Genomic DNA, 20,143 nt, shown 5'->3' on the forward strand with positions numbered 1-20,143 from the left:
GTGAAATAATTGTAAATATATTGTGGGGAATCGCAGAACTTTGTGTAGCTGTGTTAAACTAGTAGCACTGTCAACTTTATTTGCCTTCTTGCACGCCATCGGAAACACAGCGAGTAGAATAAACATTGAATTCCAGGCGCCCATTCTGTTCTTTTTGTTTTGTTTTTTTGCTCGCAGGAACTATGAACTCCCTATTGACACATCGCGGTGTCAGTAAACCTGCACCAAATTTACATAGATTGAATTCGCTGAAGAAAATTACTTAACCAACAATGTTGGTATTAAGAGATAAACGCTATTTCAAAGAAAACGAAGCCAAAGATAGAAAGCGTATAATTCAGCATGAAAATCATGCAGTCATTGTTATTGCAACTTTAAAACAACGCAGTAAGAATGGCCGTGACATGCTAAAAATAACTTAGACAGTCTAGCGTGCTACAATGTAGACGACTGAAATCTACATTTTCTTTAGACTATCGCTACAGCTGAAGTACACTAGTGAACAATAATTTTTCCTTTCTAGGCATTAAATTATATGATTAACGGTTCTAGTTGTCAAATATGAGTGTCCTTTTACATATAATCCAAACCTTAATTATTTAACTGAATTTTATAAACAGCTTTTAGGCCAGACAGAAGATAACTTAAACCGCAGCCGCTCATTTTAGATTATAAACTCCCAACTGGAAAAATATTTCGTGAACTGAAGGCTTTTCATGCCCTTTCCAGTGCAAAAAGCACATTTTGAGAACATTTGCCTCAAACTAATATTTCACGCGGGAAATTTAAGAATTTATGTGGGAAACTTAGGAACAATAATCGGTGCGAAATTGTGTCACGCAAGCTTTCGCGACTGAATATTAGCTATGGTGATCGTACTCCTGTAGTTCCAAAAGGTTAGTGCCCAAAGTTTTTTTTCCTGTTCCTGGTACACTAGCCCTAGTACTAAACATGGATATTGGTCAGGGCTCCAGATCACGTTATACTTTTGAGAAACACTCCTTCAACCAGCAGCATGCCCGCTAAAATTTTGCGAAGGCTCTCTGTTTGGCATTTTCAAAAAATCATAATTAATTTTTCTTGTGCCCGATTTTAAATATTTTACCGTTAATCGAAAGAAAAAACATGAAATAAAATTATCTGTAAGTTTTATTGTATTTGAGTAAAAGCGGAAATTTTCCCCTCCTTCAGCGCAACGCCTAAATTTGACTCGAAACAGAACGGTTTTTACGGTTTTGGACTGTACTCGGAAATCGTCGCCAGAAATATTGAAAAATAGCACTTAAAGCCAAACTATTGCTATTTTTATTTATCATATGGACTAGCTGTCTCACACAGAAAATTTGAAGAAATTCTGTTTTCGGCCGAAAATCGAGTGGTCGGTTCTTACACAGACAGCCTCTTAAGTTTTAATTAAACTGTGTGTTTTAGAAATAATCAAGAAAGGATTGCCCCACTAGAAAACTTAAGTAATTAGTTACCTCAAAGGAGCTTAGTTTGCTATATGTACTAGCACTTCTACTCCTAGAAATAAAATGAAAAATGTACCTTAATATGCATACAAATTTACATTCTACATGTAGATGTGGAAAGGAAAATAGAAATATATAACATACATTGCACATCTTGAAAAAGAAACACAAGATTAACCCATTCATCATGTAGGTAAGCCCATTTATCACATACTCACTATATGATTGTATTTACAAATCTTAAAATATGTGATATTAATACCATAAATCATGCAGTGTTTAACAACTTAACCTGGACAGTGATGACTCAGATGGTCCATATCGCTTGGACAGCAGCTGCCTTCGCAAATAAAGATATTGTCGACGGCATGAATGGTCTAGTTTCTGGACAAAAAGAGCAACATTGAACCAACACTCCTTTGCTTAATTTGTTAACTGATCTGTAAATTGAATGCAGTTGTCAGCCATTCATGATTGAATGAACAAAATACCTACCAGGCCCACTAGCTGGCAGATTGAGAAGATTTCTTTTGGTATATGTGTGTTGGTTTCTTATTTCATTTTTAGGGTGTACCACACTACAATTTTTGAGGGTTCATGAAATAATGCAATATTCTTAATGAAGTGTTTGGTGCTTTGGGGTATTTGGGTTCACCACTTCCTGTTTGGTTTTCTGCATACATGTAATGGGAATTCCCCTTTTTTTAAACCCCCACCCTTTCCCCCAATGGAGTTCTATGGAGGGAAGATTTTAGTTGTCAACACTTTACCAGTTTGCATCCTAGGGTGTCAAAATTCTGCTGGCTCTTTTGAAATAAATTCATGAAAGGCCCCGCGCCAAAGGTTGTCCTCCATAAGGAGTATGAAGGGTGAGGGGAGGGGGGGGGGGGGGTTAAGGGGCTGAGAATGGACCATTTCATAGTTGTCTGGTTATTGTCTTGGTCTTTGAATGGCAGCAAGGCTGGAGGGGCATTGTTTTGATACAGACCTCACTGTTTTGTTGCGTAAATCAAGTTGCTCTTATGCTAACTAGTTGGTATTTATATGCGAAAAGCAGAGAGGTTTGCATGAAAGCACCACCTCCAGCCTTGCTTGCATTTATACGCCAGGTAAACTAGCACACAATTGTAAAATGGCCTATACGTGTAATTACATGCGTCTGTAAATACATAAATCAGTTATGCTGACACATAAGGTTCATTGAGACCTAAGTTACCTCTTTCTTGGCATTCTCCCGGAGTAACTGATTCCTCCTTCTAATATACAAAGTTCCTAAATGAAAAAGTTGAGATTGTTCATAGAATCAGCTGACATACTGAAAATCCGTCCATAAATTATTGGACTGTATTCACATATAGATACAAAGTTCTATATTTAAAAGCGGCTTTTAAACTACTGTACTTACGATACTGGGGATTGTTTGGAACCCGATAGGCGTTGTATCGAGCATCTAACGCCAGAATCTGCTGAGATATGTTCATTTTCATTTAACTTTTCTGGCCCGCCAACCCGCCATCTTTCAGGACTCGAAACAATAACCCGCGTCATGTAAGATTACGCGAACTGGTACTGGTTTCGCGGAAGTTTCGCGGGCTCTCATTTAAACATGGCCGCTGTGAAGGAGGTAAAGCTGGAGGAAACATGCCATTAGGGACAGCGCGTCTCCCAACCCCAAAATGCATCGGGAACGAAAGAATATCGAGATCGAAATGTATTGTGGGCCAAAATATAATCAGACAGTGGGAACCTGGTCTCTAACACTTGAAACGCCTGGTTAATTTCAGCTTCAAAATGCAGATAGCGACCACCAGCTAGCAGTCCACATTTTCTCGCAATATTTCTGAAAGGAAACACGAATTATCCCTCGAATGTCTCAGTGACAGAAATTTTTGCTCATCAGATCAGTTGTGCACCATGGTATTTATTATCTTGCAATTCATTGACCTATTTGTTACTAGTAAACGAACCTTAGCTTGGGTTGTCTATGTAGAAATTATATGTAGTTTCTTTAATTTGCTTAACAATAATCATAACGGCTTGTAGTGTATTAAATGCAGTAATACAGAATTTCATACCGTAATCCCATTATAATTCCACACACATACCAACATTGAAAGCCTGAAAATATATAATGTAATATATAATAATATTTATCTGTTTTTTGTTTCTGTAATGTTTCAGATTTGTTGCTTAAAAACAGTATAAACTCTAGAACAATATGAAATAACTATATTACAATATTGAAATGACAGTAGATGTCAGACATGTTCTCAGAGTCCAATTTTCCTGAGAATGTTACTCGAGCCATGTATGGCAAAAAAATATTAAATTAATAGTAAACTTGTTGCAAAATCAATATAGTTCACACTGTGCCATTCACGAGTTACATGTACATGTACATGCATATATCTGTGGGGGGCTCAAGTTCATAAAAATCCTACGGAAATGAGCTGATATGATCAAATATTTATGCAAAGCACGATGCCCAGTATTGTGATAGCTCACTGAAGTTAAATGTGTGAAACACAACACTAGTTTCACCTCATGCCAATAATGATTTCACATGCTTATCCCTGTTCTATTTTGCGGAGCATCAAAAAACATGGTCTAATATTATTATTAATACCAGCTGCTGGAATAGCCTTGAATGACTGCTCTGTCCTTTTTTTTGCTAATAACAAAATGATTTCAATTGAAAGAGAACTGGCATGTTCCATATGGGTCGTCCAGAAACAGTTAGAATCAGCTTTTAAAATTTCACTAGTTTGACTTGTAATGATTTTATATATTTTCTAGTGCAAAAATGTGTCCTACACTAAATGCTGTAAATAATGATATCATCTTCTCTATTTAGCAGAGCATCAACAAACAATTTTGCCAAGGGACCTGTAGATGCAGGTTTTCATTATCCCTGGTGATCTTTTTCATTTTGATAGAAGTAAATTATGATGATGTTCATCACAATGAAGAAGCTAAAGACCTGTGGATAACATAAGCCAATATGGCAGTAGCCTGCTAGAAGGCTAGTGTCAGGTTGCACAGTTATCTCTAGCTGTTCAAATCGTCAAGAAAACATGTACAGCCTGCTACTGATCATATCACAAGGGCCATTTTCTAGATGAAAACCTAGGTCAAAAGGTTTCTAAAAGCACTCTTCTATCTTTGTACTACACTAACCACATGTCCTGCATTTTCATGGGGCGGTGCATTTTGTTCATGTTAGAAGGAGTATTCCTTTCCAACATTGTTGTCTTTCTTTTGTTAAAGGATTTTGTGTTTGCAAACATGTGTTGTAAATATCAGAATACTCCTGGAAATGGGTCATGAAAAAGGGTTTTACACATAATGCTCAAATTTGTTGTCATTATGCGAATGCTTGATGATCAAAAAATCTCACTATACATTGTGCTCAAAAGATGTCGACCAGTTTTTGTCACTGTTGTGCCCACGTAATTCTAGATTCTCTTGCCTCACTGTTATGCTCAAAATAATGCCAGCACAATGTGTAAAACCATATAATGACCACTAATGGGGGTGAGGGAAAGATGGAGTGGTCATCAGTGGAAGTTGTGGCACTTCCACAATAAACAAACTAAAAATTTGTTTCACACTGACAAGAACACAGCTTTGTCTCTGCTCATGGGCGATACAAAATATAACCAGTATTGGGTCGCGCGTTGCAAGAAAATTGATTCTTTGATCACTGGACCTGTTAACCATCGGAAAAGAGGGCTGTACAAGGCTGCCACAGCTGCGTTCACCAGAGTAATAACACCCCATATATCAGTGCAACTGTGTAGGGAATAGTTACTGCATCGCCAGTCACATTCATGACCCTGCCAATTAGTTACACTGGGAGAGTGGGCAAGCACCAAATGACTCTTTTGTACGTTTCAACTTGTGGAATGTACCGTGCAAAATCATTGACAATGTCAATGATGTCTGGGGGAGGCTCCCAATGATTACCACCATTTTCAGGGCTGCCAATGAAAGTTTTGCCATTTCTTTGTCCCACATTCAGAGCAAAACCCAGCCTTTTTAATGGTCCAAGGTCAAACAACTTAGCTTTCCTCGTCATCTTGTTGTGGATATTAACAACGATGTTAGGGCATAGTAGCATGGTATCGTTTTGCATGTCGTTAAGCTGTTTTAAAACCCACGTGACGTGATCAGTAGAGACCCAGCCTTGCGTTCCTGATGCAGCAAGATGTGCAAGCTCATCTGCAGTCAATCCTGTCAATTAGTAACAATATGATATACTTTTCATCTGGCTTTATTAAATATTTTTTAAGCGAGTGGGATAATAGACCTCAAAAACTAGAGTTGGAGTGGGCTGCTAGCAGATAAAGATGTATATAAGTTTATAAAGTTCTAAGCGTCACTGCTTTCTAATTCAACAAAACTGTGATACTGTATTGAAGATGGCATCCCCCAACCCCCTTTCCACCCTTGGACACCATGTCGCAAAAATTTTTAAGTGAAAAGTAACCTTTTAAATCCCTAATCGCATTTTTTCAGGTACAAAATGAGCATATCCCATTTTCTATTTTACATCATTTTACTTTTTCGGGGCCGTGCACGCATTTTCGTTTTGTTTATCTTTAAAATTACGTAAACTTTATTGCATATTTTAGCCGGTTCCAGTACGAGTTCAGGATATACCTTGAAAAATGAGCCTGCACATCACGACATCACTCCACACGAAGTCATTTCTTAATTTTTCTTTTAAAAAAAACTTACCATAACTTGGTAGCATATTGTCAGATCAGAAGGATTGTCCCAGATCATGGCTTTGAATTTGTCGATCGCTTCCGAGGAAATTTCTCGCCGAGTTTTGGGCTGGCGAAAAGCTTTCGAAAACCACCTCATCTCGGTATTGTAAGCACTGGGTTTGCCCTGTCGACGGCTCAACTTTGCAAGGATCATTCTATACGTAAATATTGAACAATGCTTGGAGCAATTCAAGTGGAAATTTTATCCAGGATTTACCTTTTCCGCTAAAAATGATAAAATTAACCAGGCGTACTAATGTTAGAGACCAGGTTCCCGCTGTCTTGTTTTATTTTAGTCCATGATACATTTCGACCTCGATATTCTTTCGTTTCCAAAGCATTTTGGGGTTGGGAGACGCGCTGTCCCTAATGGCATGTCTGGAGGAAGAGCTGGAGGAAGAGCTGGAGGAGACGTTCTTGTCTGATGTGCATCTTTCTACATCGTTTTTGCGAACGAACAAAGGCAAAATAGGTGAGTTTAGAGTACTTATGGTATTATAAATATGTTACTAGCCTTAGAATTTTGTCACAACTCTCTCAAACAACTCCATGTACAACACTGTAGTACAACTACTCGGGGAAATTCGTTTAGAAAACATTCTGCGAGAAAACCCCAGCGACTCGTGTTCCTACAGCACTTCCCCTTCTCCCAAACTTCCACTCCTGTTTCTACAACACGATAGAGACAATGGAAATGTTTTCTATTTCCGAAATAATAATGGTATGTATACTTTTCAAATAATTAAAGCTGACAGAATGACAAAGGGTGGCGGGGCGGGGGGGGGGGGGGGGGAGGAGTGGAATTTGAGTCAGTTGACTCCTACTAGACTTTGAATAAGTAATTGTAAGCTTAGTGACTCTCTCCTCCCCAAAAGAAAAGGAATTATACACTATAGTCACATTTCACCATTGTGCTTGTGTACATATTCGTGCCCTGTCTCTCCCCCTGTCACCTCTCCTATAGTGGCTGTATCTTTGAGGTTCTGAGGTTCTCTTGGATTTCAGATAAAGCTAAACCTCCATCTATAGTTGGGAATTTACAGCTAATAAAGTGCTTGGAGGGTTGTCCAATACACGGGTCCAAAGTGAGTCAAGTCATCTTAAACCTTCACAGGCAGTTGTCATAAATAACAGAATCATTGGGGCGTGCTCTACTTGCCAGAAATTGTAGGCATATAAGAGGAAGTAAGGGTAGCAAGTGATGAGTTGACACATGCCAAGACTTCTGGGATTGTTGAGTACACAGAGCAAGACTTCGTAAACATGTCCAAGTGCCTTGAAGGTGATGTGGAAGGGGGGTAGAAAATGTTGTCAAGTCATGACAAGTGGACATGACTTCAACTTGTTGGAACTGTCGAGTCGACAGAGTGAGACTTAGTATACAAGGGCTTTGAAGGTGTGCATTGGACATGACTCGGTGATTAGTAATCATAACAACATGCCACCCCTTTAGAAATAATAGAAAGAGAAGAAAAACAAAGTAATTGCTCACAAGCAAGCAGAGGGGTAGGGCTGTTCGAAAACCTTTACTGCCATAGGAGGTTCCTGAAATGGAACGGTGCCAGTTGCAATTTATACCTCTATTGTATGATGCAAATCCCACTGCTCCCTCTTAACTATCAAAAGGCACATCATTTGGTAAATTGATTACCAACAGAGTAAGAACACACGTATCTAGATGTATCCATTGAATGTTTAAACAAAGATCCTTACAATCAGCTAATTAAGTTACTAACCTGCCCAAGTGCCCAAACACAAAATATTTTCTATCCTGCTTATAACTTAATTTTTTTTTTTAAATTACAATAATATTAACAGTTTGATTTTGACAGCATTTACTAGGTTCAAAGTGCTGAGACCACCTGACAGTAGTGATAATTCTGATTCCAAGGAAGTAAAAAGAATCAGCAGCCATGAGTGTAGTCAAGACACTGATGAAAGTGGGGATTTATCTCCTCCAAGAAAATTTTTGGCAAGAGATGATTGTGATATCATTACTATAGGTATACGTTAAGTTTTTAATAATGATTTTGCAAGCTGAATTGTATAGTTAGCTATTTTATATAGGAAAATCTTTGTTTACAATATTTGCCTCATTAGCATACATGTCTGCAACACAGTTTCTGATGGAGCTACTAAAACATTACTGCAGAGTATTTAAAGAGGATAGCATGATTAACTGTCCCAAGGAATTTGAACCCAATGTATGATATACTCTTTGTGTGACATGGGTTTAAAAACTCAATGAGCTCATGTATGAGCTCATGAAGGCTTTTGCTACCCAGAAATTTTGCAGTTTTTGAAAGCCAAGTTCTCCTCGATTATTACACCCAAAGAGCCAAGCATTTCAGCAATTACTAAGTTTTGAAAGCTCGTTAAATGTTTGTAGTCAATGTTTCTAGCATGATGCCTTAGTTGTGCAAAGTTATACATGTATGTTAATAAGGAAAAATGTAAACAACAATGTCAAAAAGATCGGCCTATAATTATGTACCAGGAAATTTTTCATAGAAATAATATTTAAACCTATCTGGCGAGAGGAAAGGGCACAAGTCAGTCTATAGCTGTTTATTTTTTTTTTTCTACGGGTCATTTTCCTTCAAGCAAGCACGAAGCGCGAGACTTGCCGCGAAGGGTCTTTCCCCAGAGCCACCCTCTTGCATTCAGGCTCTTTTGAAATCCCCCGGCCTGTGGTTAATAATAACAACGACAAACTCAAGACAAAATAGAGAGTGTGAAGATAGGCTAAAACGGTACATAAAGGTACAATTGTTTGTTGGGTATTGAAAATCTAGAGTTTTGAGGCTTTTTGGCTTCCTTGATGTACATTTGTAGGGAAAGGCCACAGACTGCCATATGTTGCTTAGAATGATTGGGGAGATTAAAGTGTCTCGCAACCAGTTTAGATGCGTTTTTGTTGTCTTTCTCTACGTCAGGAAGGTGTTCTCGATATCGGTTGCCTGGTTGTCTCTCTGTTTCATCGATGTGCAACTTTTTGCAAAGAGTACAAGTTATGTAGTAGATATTGGCTGAGGTACAGGTGAAATGATCGGTGATCTTGCTGGATTGCTTGGGTCCCGATATTTTCTCAACGTTGCAAAGGAAAGGACATGTTTTGCATCATGTGCGCGCACATTTAAAAGTTCCAGGTTGATCACTTGTGTGGAATGCACTTCTGACTAAACAGTTACGTAATAATGTTTTTGTCACGTTTGAATGAAATTAATGGTGGTTGCGAAAAGATTCTACCAGTATTGGGATCATTTTGAAGTAATTTAAAGTTTTTTAGAATGATGGATTTTACTGTGTAGTTGTGAGGGTGAAATGTGAGGGTGAATGGAATTTTATCATTATGTTACCATATGTTGTGTTCAAATGTTGCCATCATTCGGTCTGTGCTTTACGGTATAAAAACATTTCTAAATGTATTTAAGAATTATGTGATTAAAGCTGTTTATCGATTTTCACTACTCTTTTTGTCTCCCCCTTTTTTTGCTTTGTTACCTTCCAGAACATCACCTTTCCACTACAGTTGAAGATGTGGGACTACAGGTATAAATGTTGTTGCTATATATACAGCCCGACTTTAGTTCGATCTAACATGCGCTCTTATTGGATAATTTATAGTAACATGGCAGTAGCGAAATCCAAATATTAACATGTTTTATTTCTCTTTTCACTGAAAGGTATGGAGAGGGGCTCTTTTATTGTGTGATTTCTTGGTTCACAATGAAGAAAGGTAAGCCAGATGGTGAAAAAAATAATGTTTGTTTTAAGGATGCCAAAAAAAGAAAAATTGGAGCTTGCTGGGGTTACAAGCTTAACTATGATGAACTAGCCCAAAAGTCACTCTCACAAGCCCCTAAAGTATTTCTTACTAGTAAACATGATTAAAATCACGTAAAATTAAATTAGTATAATAATTTCATCTCTTACGTACAGTACTTCTGCAAATTTTGAATTTCCCTAATAAGTCCCACTCCCCCCCCCCCCCCCCCCCCAAAATAACTTTACTTGACGGTCAAGCAAGCAAAAGACAGAACTCACTCCCTCAATGACAATCCAGTAGCCCATCAATATCGGACATGACCAACCACAATAAAAACAATTTAATGTTGGTCAAAAGAAAGGGATTTTTAACTGCAATATGCCAATTCATTTACCTCAGATTTGATGGATGTATTGCTTTGGAACTTGGGGCAGGGCTTGGTTTATGTAGCATTGTATTAGGAAGAGTGGCAAAGAAAGTGTTTTGTACAGGTATGGTTTTATGCTTTTTAGGGAATTTTTAAATATTACTCGTAGTGTAAATCCTTAATTGCTCGAGCTTTCATAAATTACCCATACTCTAATGATAGCTCTGACCGTAATAACAAAGATAGAATAATAAAATGAACCGGGACTAACCGATGACGGATGGGGGACGGAGAACGACAGCAAGAACATGCAACTTGTGTGCGAACACTCTACTCAACCAGAAGACAAGACTGCGAGTACATGCATGTGCATGGCGCAAGATGAGCCAGGAGAAAAGATGCTAGGCAAACATGGCAAAAAATCTCCAGCAACTAACGGCACTGACTGCTACTTTTAAAACACATTAAATTTTAAACTGTATTTCAAAGTTATGGCCTAGTGTCAGTTTCCAATCCCATTAGGGAATCACACTTTTTCTTTGTCCCATGCTCGTGTCAGTGAACACCACATTTTATCATTTTCCACTTGTTCGGTATTATATACACTTCATTTTAACTTATTTTGTAGGTTCACAGTAAATCTTTTTAATTTTCAGATGTTGGGGACAGAATTCTTAAAAAATGCCAGGACAATATCACTTCAAACTCTCATATTTTTAAGTATGGTAAGTCTTGCTGAGTCTTTCGTACGGTAATATCTAAACGATAATTCATGATATTTTTTCTTTTAATTTTCTGCCATTCACATGTATGTACATGCATCTATCAACAGTATATTTTAATTGTTACTTTAATATAAGTGATCTTAGTACACTAACAGTGTGGATGAAGGGTGTCTAGAACTCGTTTCTTGGAAAATGTTAAAGGTTTCACGATTCACGCTAAATACAATAGGTGCTGCTTTGTATCTTTAACACACAGCAATGTAACAAAGGTTATCCAGTCCACTACTTACCAAATATAAAATATTGGACCTCTCAGCTATCTCAGTGATGTAATCTCTTGTTTTATTTCTCAGGAAGTGAAGTTGTCACAGTCCGTGAGTTTGACTGGTTGAAAACTGGATTACAGACCGGTAGGGACATCAAATTTCGGCTTCGGCAAATAATTGATCTGCTCGCCACTGACAAATAATGATATTTTGCTCGATCCCGTCCAATAATTGTTAATTATTTGTGTTACATATAAGCAGTCTTACGCGCATGCTTGAAACATCCAGTGCAGACTCATTTGATTCTCGAAAAAAGATTTTTCCTGAAGATCACCATTACATCATTAGCATTTACAGAAACTTATACACCCTTGATAAACTTTCAAGCATTTATTTTAAGCCAAAACTCTGGTCCAATTCTCTTTTCAACTTCAGTAGTACTTATTATTTCCCCCATTTTTTTTTTTTTTTTTTTTTTCTCGACTAGGTAGGGGTGTTTTCTGTTGGACTAAGGAAGACCAAAAAGCCTTCTCAGACGTCTCGATCGTTCTGGCAGCAGATGGTAAGGATGAAGGCTGCCATACTGTTATTGACCAAGAGAGTATGACTTTGGAGACCCATTCCCAGTGATTTGAGATAAGCTTCAGAAATTTATCTAAATATTAATTCTTTGTATATGGTGCTTGCTGGATTTATAACGAAAATTTTATGACTTGAGTTAAAACCAGACACCGTCCAGATTTTGCGCTTATTGTAGTTCAGCGGTCGCATGCACAGTAAAATAACAGGCTAAAAAAAAAAAAAAACCTGACGCTGCCGACGATCTTTTATGATGGGGAGCTTAAGCAACCACAACGGCGACGCCGATAACAATGCTCAGTCAAATTAAAATGAATTATTTTACCAGCGAAATTCGCGATTGTCTAGATCGGTACACAAATGGCTCTAAAAACGTGCTCAGGCTAAATATGCAATGACAACGTTCAATTCCAAATGAAAATTAGGCGTCGTGGGTCGCGTTCCTCAGACTAGGCAGAACTGGGCCATTTCACGTTCTAGTTTTGCAGGGGACGGCAAAGAAATAAATGTACTAAGATTTATAACACACGCGCTCAGCTATTGTTTTGCTCATTAATTTTTTTGTTTGGTGTCGTTCTTGTTGTTGTCGTCGTTGTGGTTTGCTTTAGCTCCCTGATACCTGGCAAAAAGGACGTTTTCCCATTCCCGTGCTCTTGTGTTTGCGCTCAAACATCAAAGTTGCATTTCTGAGTAAAAGAAGCAAACACGTAGCAGGCATATGCCTGTGTACTTACGTACCTTACTCCTGCTTTACAAAGGTGAACAGTGTTTCAATTTGTGCTATACGTACGAACAGTGCTTTTGCTTGTGCTAGACGTATGGCCAGCACTTGTGCTTGCTTTGTAAGCGTAGACTAAGCTTGTGTTAGGTCTAACCTGAGGGTTTTCGTTTTCTATTTTTTGAATTACTGATAGTAATTTACGACGATTCGTTGACTGATGCCTTCATAGAAACTATGTTGTGTCTTTTGGAACTCAACAAGGGGATAGTGCCCTTCCTGGCAATCGAAAGATGGTAAGTTGGAATGAGTAAAGAAAACTGCACATGTTTGAACAATGAAACAAGTTTAATATTAAACATGCAGGAAAATCAAGGTCACACCAATGGTGCTCTAGAATGAAGCTAGGCTTGTTTGTAAAGCATATTTTGCACACGTCCAGTTTTCTTCTAAATATTTGAAATAAATATATCAGTTTAAAATTAGTATTGTAGAGTGGTCCAGTCTAATATATTAATATCATAACTAACATAAATAAAAATTGTAATTTTATTTGAATTTCTTGCAAATCAGACTATAGCTTGTTCTGTTGTCATATGCCAATTAACTTTGTTTCTCTTGTTAAAGTTGTTTTTGTTGTTTTTGTTCTTGTTGTTGTTGTTTTTATTTTCCTTTAAAAAAAAGAAAAAACGCTTTAAACAAAGACAATACAATCGTCCTTTTACTTTCAGATTGAACTTCACCATCGAGGACCTAGCGGTGACATCTCCAGCATACAACTACTTTCTTGATAGAATAGAAGTACTTGAAAGGAAGGACAAAACAATAACAGCAAGGAAACTTGACACCGAGTTTCCTCAATACCTGCAGTATGAGAGGGTCAAGGAATTGGTAAATAGCACTATATTGTATTATGCCTTTGTCGGAGTAGGTACCCCGAGAGGATGAGCCGTAGGGAAATCGGCCACCTCGTCTTTTGTCAGTGAATCGATCAATCAATATATCTATCTATCTATCTATCTATCTATCTATCTATCTATCTATCTATCTATCTATCTATCTATCTATCTATCTATCTATCTATCTATCTATCTATCTATCTATCTATCTATCTATCTATCTATCTATCAATCAATCAATCAATCAATCAATCAATCCAATCGTAGCCGGATGAATACCATCTACAGGCCGTGAAAGACTTATGATGGTATTCTTCTAGAACTAGTATTGAGATTCTCTTCTTCCCTTCCTTTTGTTATTCCTCCTTCCCGTACATCCCCTCCCTCGATTAATCCCTCCCTTTGTCCCAACCTCCCTCCTTTCTTTCTTCCTTTGTTTGTTAATATATTTATTTTCGTTTTCCTTTTGAGGAATTGTGGGAGATTAAACCACCTTGAACACATTGTTGATACAAAACTTGTGGCCACTTACAACCTTTGGAGTTTGCGCTTTCGAGAGGTTAACGTTTAAGGTAAGAAAATTAGAACTCTGTAGTACTGTGTAAGGTTCACAACAGTGTTAATAGCATATAAGGTTAACACGAATTGCAAAAAGGGAAAAGAAACTATTTTCTCCCTTCGTCACCCCTAGTGTAGGGAAATCGGCCGCCACGTCTTCTGCAAGTGAATCAATCAATCAATCAATTGTGGCCGGATGAATACCATCTACAGGCTGTTACGCACTTCTGATGGTCGTCTTCTAGAACTAGTTTTGAGACTCTACATACTTCAATGGCAAAGCTTTGCGCATAAGTTGAGAAACTTTCTGTATTTCCGTAAAAAGGTACGTCGCTGAACTATCCACAGTCTGTTGGACCAATATCCTTGCACAATTTCCTGTGTTTACAGTGTACTGTTTGCGATTATCCCCTCGAGATAGCGGGAAACAACTACAGTTGTTAAGTTGGCTCTCTGCTCTCTTTAAATTAATGCTCTGCACAAAGGTTCAAATCATTGCTTTCGTTAACCCATTGTTACTTCTTCCCTTGGAAACGAAAGTCCAAGGGAAAGTCCTGCTCTGATCACTGCCTGGATTCATTTCTTGGTAGCCCCGAGTTCAAATCCTCTGCCACGCTTTTAAAAAGCCAACTGGTTTGCCTCCAGCCAGCTGGGATTCTTAACAGTGTTATGTTCAATTTGAATTTCAATGATTTGTTTCATTTGTTTGCTCGGCCCCACTAGCACTAGGACTGTGCTATAAACATTGCCGAGGTTAAATAAAGGTTATAGATAGACAGACAGACAGACAGACAGACAGACAGACAGACAGACAGTTAGATGTTTAAAGGCAGACCCTGGCATAAATTCAATAGTACTCACAACACCTTTAATTCCTTTTTCAGATATCTTCAGTTCCAAGATGGTAGTGATTCAGCGTCCAGATCAGGTTGGAAGGTTTCTCGGAGAGATGCTGATCCGACACCCTGCAAGCAGAGCCTTTTCTTGCAGTTCATATGCTTTGTACCGAGAAAAGACTGTGCACAAATCTGCTTTAGCCTTTGAAGTCGCCGTAGCCCCAGCTCTTGGGCTAGTCATTCTGTAAGCATCAACTATTATGAGAAACCGATGGTTGAAACTGAGCCCACGGGATGCAAGGAAAACATGGCGGCAAAAGGGCCGGTGAAAGGAGATCGTGTGAAAACACCGATGGTCTGCTTACACGCAAGCATCAGTGAGCTTTTATCAAGTCTTTCACATCTGGGACAGATACTTTCGCATCTTTGCCCACAGTCACTGGTCACGGAAAACCTTTCATTTTATAAGCTTATCAACCTTCGCTTCCGTTCAGGCGTTCAGACAACGGCTTAGTATGTTGTTATCACAGTATATATACTGTAACATTTTAAGCCACTAACCACGGTCAGTGCGGTATTTACTGGCCTAAAATGTTAAAAATTTACCGACTAGCAAATTAAGCCGTTAGTTATTGGCCTAAAATGTTACAGTATGTAATGAGTGTGGTTCCAAATTAAGCCGTTAGTTATTGGCCTAAAATGTTACAGTATGTGATGAGAGTGGTTCCAAATTAAGCCGTTAGTTATTGGCCTAAAATGTCACAGTATGTGATGAGAGTGGCTCCCAGTTAAGTCGCTAGTTATTGGCGTAAAATGTTACAGTTTCTAATGAGAGTGGTTCCCAATTAAGCTGTTAGTTATTGGCCTAAAATGTTACAGCATGTAATGAGTGTGGGTCCAAATTAAGCCGTTAGTTATTGGCCTAAAATGTTACAGTATGTAATGAGTGTGGTTCCAAATGAAGCCATTAGTTATTGGCCTAAAATGTTACAGTATTTGGTGAGAGTGGTTCCCAATTAAGCCATTAATTAATCAGGAAAGGTGACAAAGTGCTGGAGATGGTGCAAAGGACAGATTGTGGCATATAGGAAACATGAAGGGTACTTGGTAAAATTTGAGGATAGAATTGCCGATGACGGAACAGTTGTCGCTGGGTAGTCGGATTGGATTCCAGACTTAAATAGTACGGATGTTCGTTTGTTAGATCAGTAATTCATGTACTTAAGCTGACTCCAATCAAGCTAAAGATTGACATGCAAAAGGCCTGTATTATGTGAAAAAACAAGTGTAGTAAATCACAACTCACTGAAAAGGCCAAAAAGGTAAAACAAGGCCTTGATACCCTGATCAAAGATCAAACCATCCAATTTACTTGACAAAGAAGTGCACCAAGCAAGCACTTCGTACACATTGTCAATGTAGCGGGTTGAGCTGTCCTGAATAAGTACATGGGGTTAACAACTCTAACAAACGTTGTTTGATCAACACTATGTATAGCTTAAGTCCTCCCAGACATCTTGAAAATCCTCCAGATCGAAACACAAATTTTGTTCAACGTCCCGCTTTTCTCTGCAACTACATTATGTCATATTTTCTGGCAAAATTCCAGAGTCTCCCAATTCCCGGAAGAATTTTGTTTTTCTCCTGAAACAGGCCTTGGTAGAGTTTTCACCCCCCGTAACAAGTTTCGGGGAACAAACCCCAATTTTTAATAGAAAATGGAGACTTCTAGGACAGGATTGAGCAGGGCAAGATGTAAGAGGGAGCGAAGAATAAAGAACCCGATACTAACAAGGGAACCACACTTATTACATACTGTAACAATTTAAGCCAATATCTAACGGCTTAATTTGGAACTGCGCTCATTAAAAACTGTACCACTTTAGGCCAATAACAAACGCCTTAATTTGGAACCACACTTATTACATACTGTAACATTTTAGGCCAATAACTAATGGCTTAATTTGGAACCACTCTCATTCCATACTGTAACATTTTAGGTCAATAACTAATGGCTTAATTTGGAACCACTCTCATTACATACTGTAACATTTTAGGCCAATAACTAACGGCTTAATTTGGAACCACTCATTATATACTGTAACATTTTAGGCCAATCACTAACGGCTTAATTTGGAACCACACCCATTACATACTGTAACATTTTAGGCCAATAACTAATGGCTTAATTTGGAACCACACTCATTACATACTGTAACATTTTAGGCCAATAACTAACGGCTTAATTTGGAACCACTCTTATTACATACTGTAACATTTTTAGCCAATAACTAATGGCGTATTATTAGCGTTGGTATTATAGTGGTTGTATAAATCCGACAAAGTTAATAGCTTAGAATCTTACAGTAAATGTATATATACTGTATTACTAGCATAATATTTTAAAATATGTACTGCTGTCCTGTTCACAAAAGAGTTGCAAAAGCACTTTGAACTCTGATATTTTCAGCCCATCCATCCGATGTTGTAAGTTGTGTCACCACTAACTACACTGATCGAAGACCAAAACCAAACTTGCCAAGTTTTTGGTATGAATTGCTTGAGGAATTTGTTGTTTTCCATTAAAGCATTAGGAAGTCTCGTCAAATCTGAGCGAAAATATTTTTGCCATTGTCTTAGATGAAACTCATTGTGTGGTTATTTAGTGAGTTGTCTTTTTTTTTTTTTTTTTTTTTTTTTTTCAGTTTCTTACAGATCACGAGTAACACTCATCTTTACTGATTTTCATCGTTATTTTCCTTTGTGTCGGTGAAGGATAATTATGCACTAACGTGAAATAAGTTCCATAAAACGTTAAATAAAACCAAGAATTAAATTGAATCATGATCGTATATACCTGATAACTTAATTATGATATCATTTTGGTTTGACAGATAAACTATTTTGCTAGCTAGAAAGCACAATGTGCTGTTTTTATTGTTACTCAGGCATACTTTTGAGCATTTTTATTATTAGTTTGGCATTATTTAATCTTTGCTACACTGAATCAACAATAATTAGTGATTATCACTTATTGATATTCACATGGTGATATTCATGTCACACTGGTTTAGTTGGACTGGTAGTCATGGCCAAGCTCCCTTCCATGCTGCCTATTCTATAGTTGGCAACATACAGTAAAAACAATTCTGAAAGTTCCCATGTTTGCCTGACTGCAACAGCCAGTGCAAAGTTGGGGAAAAATTAATAAGATGGCAAATATGACAGCTGTCAAAACCATTAGGATGTCACCTGACAAAAGAATTTCGAAATGTCAAATATATCGTTGAAAAAGCTAAGGGTGTGTTCCTTTGGGGTGATCTGGATCAGGATTGGTGATCCAAGATCACTCAGATCATTTTGCATCAACTTAAAGCAGCTGATGAATCTGTGACCAGAGTGGATTCATCAGTTCCTTTGATGTGCCATGATCTGAGTGATCTTGGATCACTGATCCTGATCACCCCAAAGGAACACATCTGCAGAGTGAACCACAGGATACATTTAAATGGCTTATCAATTATATGGTAAACAATGTGCATGCTGAAAAAATCATAATTTTCTGTCAGTCATTAAAGGCATGTGGTGACAGTTATGATGGCCTTCAACACTTCCTTCCATGAAAAAGTAAAATTAGTGACTATGTATCACTCAAAGACCCCTCAAGGCATCAAGGATAATATAATGTTTTTTTTTTTATGGTTTACTGTCTCACAGTGGAAATACTCGTCTGGTAGTAGTGCCAGGCTAGTGGCCTGGGAACTGGATTTAACATATGCAACATCAAAAGGGTTGTTATTTTTGGTGTGCCATAGAACATGGAATCTTACCTTCAAGCAGTTGGAAGGGGTGAAAGGGATGGTTCTGATGTTTTGTCCATGTTTTCCCGTGCATACCATTTGTGTCACTGTGATCCCACAATGAGGGCATTTGTTAAAAACAAAGTTAAATGTGGGCATGTAGAAACAGTTTTTGAAACAGTTTTTTTTTTTTTTTTTTTAATGAGATGTTACAAAATTCTTCCATACGGCACAAGGGCTGTGATGTGTGTAGTAAACAGTGTGATTGTGGAGCCTGCCCAAAAGAAGTGTTTGAGATTGTACTGATCTTGACAATAATTTTATTGTCCATGTACTTTAGAAAGGTAAGTTAACATGGATGAGGGACATTCACAGAGTTGGTAAAGGATTTAGCTGTGACCTGTAAAGCCAATATTTCAGTTTTAGAGGGTTTTTTTTTTTTTTTCTTTCAAGACGAGTTAGATGATGCCATTATTTTGGATTTAGCTGCAGACCTACAGCATTTATTTCCAGTTGATTACATTTTGCAAAACTTCTCGATTTATAATGAAAAGCTTGCTGCAGAAATACTGCTTGTGGTAAACAACATATTCAATGATGTAGAAGATGCAACACACCTTAAAGAACTATGTGAAATGGATTGGAGTGTTTCTGTTCTCAGTTCCAGAGCAATATCCACCTGACAGTGATGAGTCAGACTCTGATCTTTAAATCAGGTAGAACTTCGGTGGCAAATGTCAATGTCTGAGTATAATTATTTTAAATACTTTTCTCATCAACATTGGCCACCCAATGTTACTTGATGTTAACATAATACTACATTATAGAACAAATATCCAAAATTGTGATTAACCCTCTTGACCTAATAGGTTGCTATAGCAGTGGTAGTATAAAACCACTCTCGATATTTAATGAATTATGCTTGGATGATCAAGGTAAAACTTTCTACAAGAAGGGAGATCAGAGCCATGCAAACTTTGCAGAAAGTTTTATCTTGATAGACCTTTTCATTATAATTTTAGTAATTTGCATCATTTTTGACAGCCTATATATATGGGTTATTGACCAAGTGTGAGGTCAAGATGGTGGGATATTGGCCAAGTTCTTTTTTTGCGAGTTTACGGACCGAGACGGAGTCGAGGTCCATAAACTCGCAAAAAAAGAACGAGGCCAATATCCAGCCATCTTGACCGAACAAGCTTGGTCAATAAAGGATTTATTATATGGCTTTCGGGGAAATTTTTCTTGCGGGACACGGCGAGTAGTCCCGAGCGGGCAAGATAGCTCCATCTTGCCCGCTCGGGTAGCCAATCACACCGCAGGATTTGATTCATCTTGCCCGCTCGCGGAGCTATCTATATAATATCAAGTCGTAGTTAATA

The 20,143-nt window shown here is 37.9% G+C and overlaps 4 protein-coding genes and 1 pseudogene across 4 annotated transcripts in view; 3 read left to right on the forward strand and 2 right to left on the reverse strand.

Moving 5' to 3' along the window:
- Positions 1–3,030, reverse strand: part of LOC110065960 (WD repeat-containing protein 13-like) — a 26,786-nt gene extending 23,756 nt beyond the window's left edge. Inside the window, exons 1-4 of the mRNA XM_089290246.1 lie at positions 2,878–3,030; positions 2,689–2,744; positions 1,765–1,856; positions 1,482–1,524 (exon numbers count right to left, since the gene is read on the reverse strand). Of these exons, the coding sequence (XP_089146372.1) occupies positions 1,482–1,524; positions 1,765–1,856; positions 2,689–2,744; positions 2,878–2,959 (273 nt within the window). The 5' untranslated portion in view covers positions 2,960–3,030. The remainder of the gene's footprint in view (positions 1–1,481; positions 1,525–1,764; positions 1,857–2,688; positions 2,745–2,877) is intronic.
- A 34-nt stretch (positions 3,031–3,064) lies between these two features.
- LOC149112396 (methyltransferase-like protein 22) lies at positions 3,065–17,802 on the forward strand. Its single transcript, XM_089290250.1, has 12 exons — positions 3,065–3,102; positions 6,623–6,716; positions 8,077–8,247; positions 9,756–9,796; positions 9,931–9,983; positions 10,413–10,504; positions 11,037–11,105; positions 11,459–11,515; positions 11,859–11,933; positions 12,865–12,964; positions 13,400–14,139; positions 15,010–17,802. Coding segments are annotated over exons 1-11 (777 nt in total). The 5' UTR covers positions 3,065–3,078; the 3' UTR covers positions 13,401–14,139; positions 15,010–17,802.
- LOC149112397 (uncharacterized) lies at positions 3,374–6,505 on the reverse strand. Its single transcript, XM_089290252.1, has 2 exons — positions 6,213–6,505; positions 3,374–5,705 (listed from the first exon to the last, which is right to left on the reverse strand). The coding sequence occupies exons 1-2, from the start codon at positions 6,226–6,228 to the stop codon at positions 5,320–5,322; spliced, it is 402 nt and encodes a 133-aa protein (XP_089146378.1). The 5' UTR covers positions 6,229–6,505; the 3' UTR covers positions 3,374–5,319.
- The window catches only part of LOC110065975 (winged helix repair factor 1-like), a 162,502-nt gene continuing 148,908 nt past the window's right edge, over positions 6,550–20,143 (forward strand). Inside the window, exon 1 of the mRNA XM_089290249.1 lies at positions 6,550–6,622. The gene's annotated coding sequence lies outside the window, so the exon portion shown is untranslated. The remainder of the gene's footprint in view (positions 6,623–20,143) is intronic.
- On the forward strand, positions 15,027–20,080 carry LOC149112398 (uncharacterized; annotated as a pseudogene).

This window comes from Orbicella faveolata, unplaced genomic scaffold (genome assembly GCF_042242905.1).
Source record: "Orbicella faveolata isolate gen_17 unplaced genomic scaffold, um_ofav_v1 contig_2, whole genome shotgun sequence".
In the NCBI taxonomy this organism is placed as follows: domain Eukaryota; kingdom Metazoa; phylum Cnidaria; class Anthozoa; order Scleractinia; family Merulinidae; genus Orbicella; species Orbicella faveolata.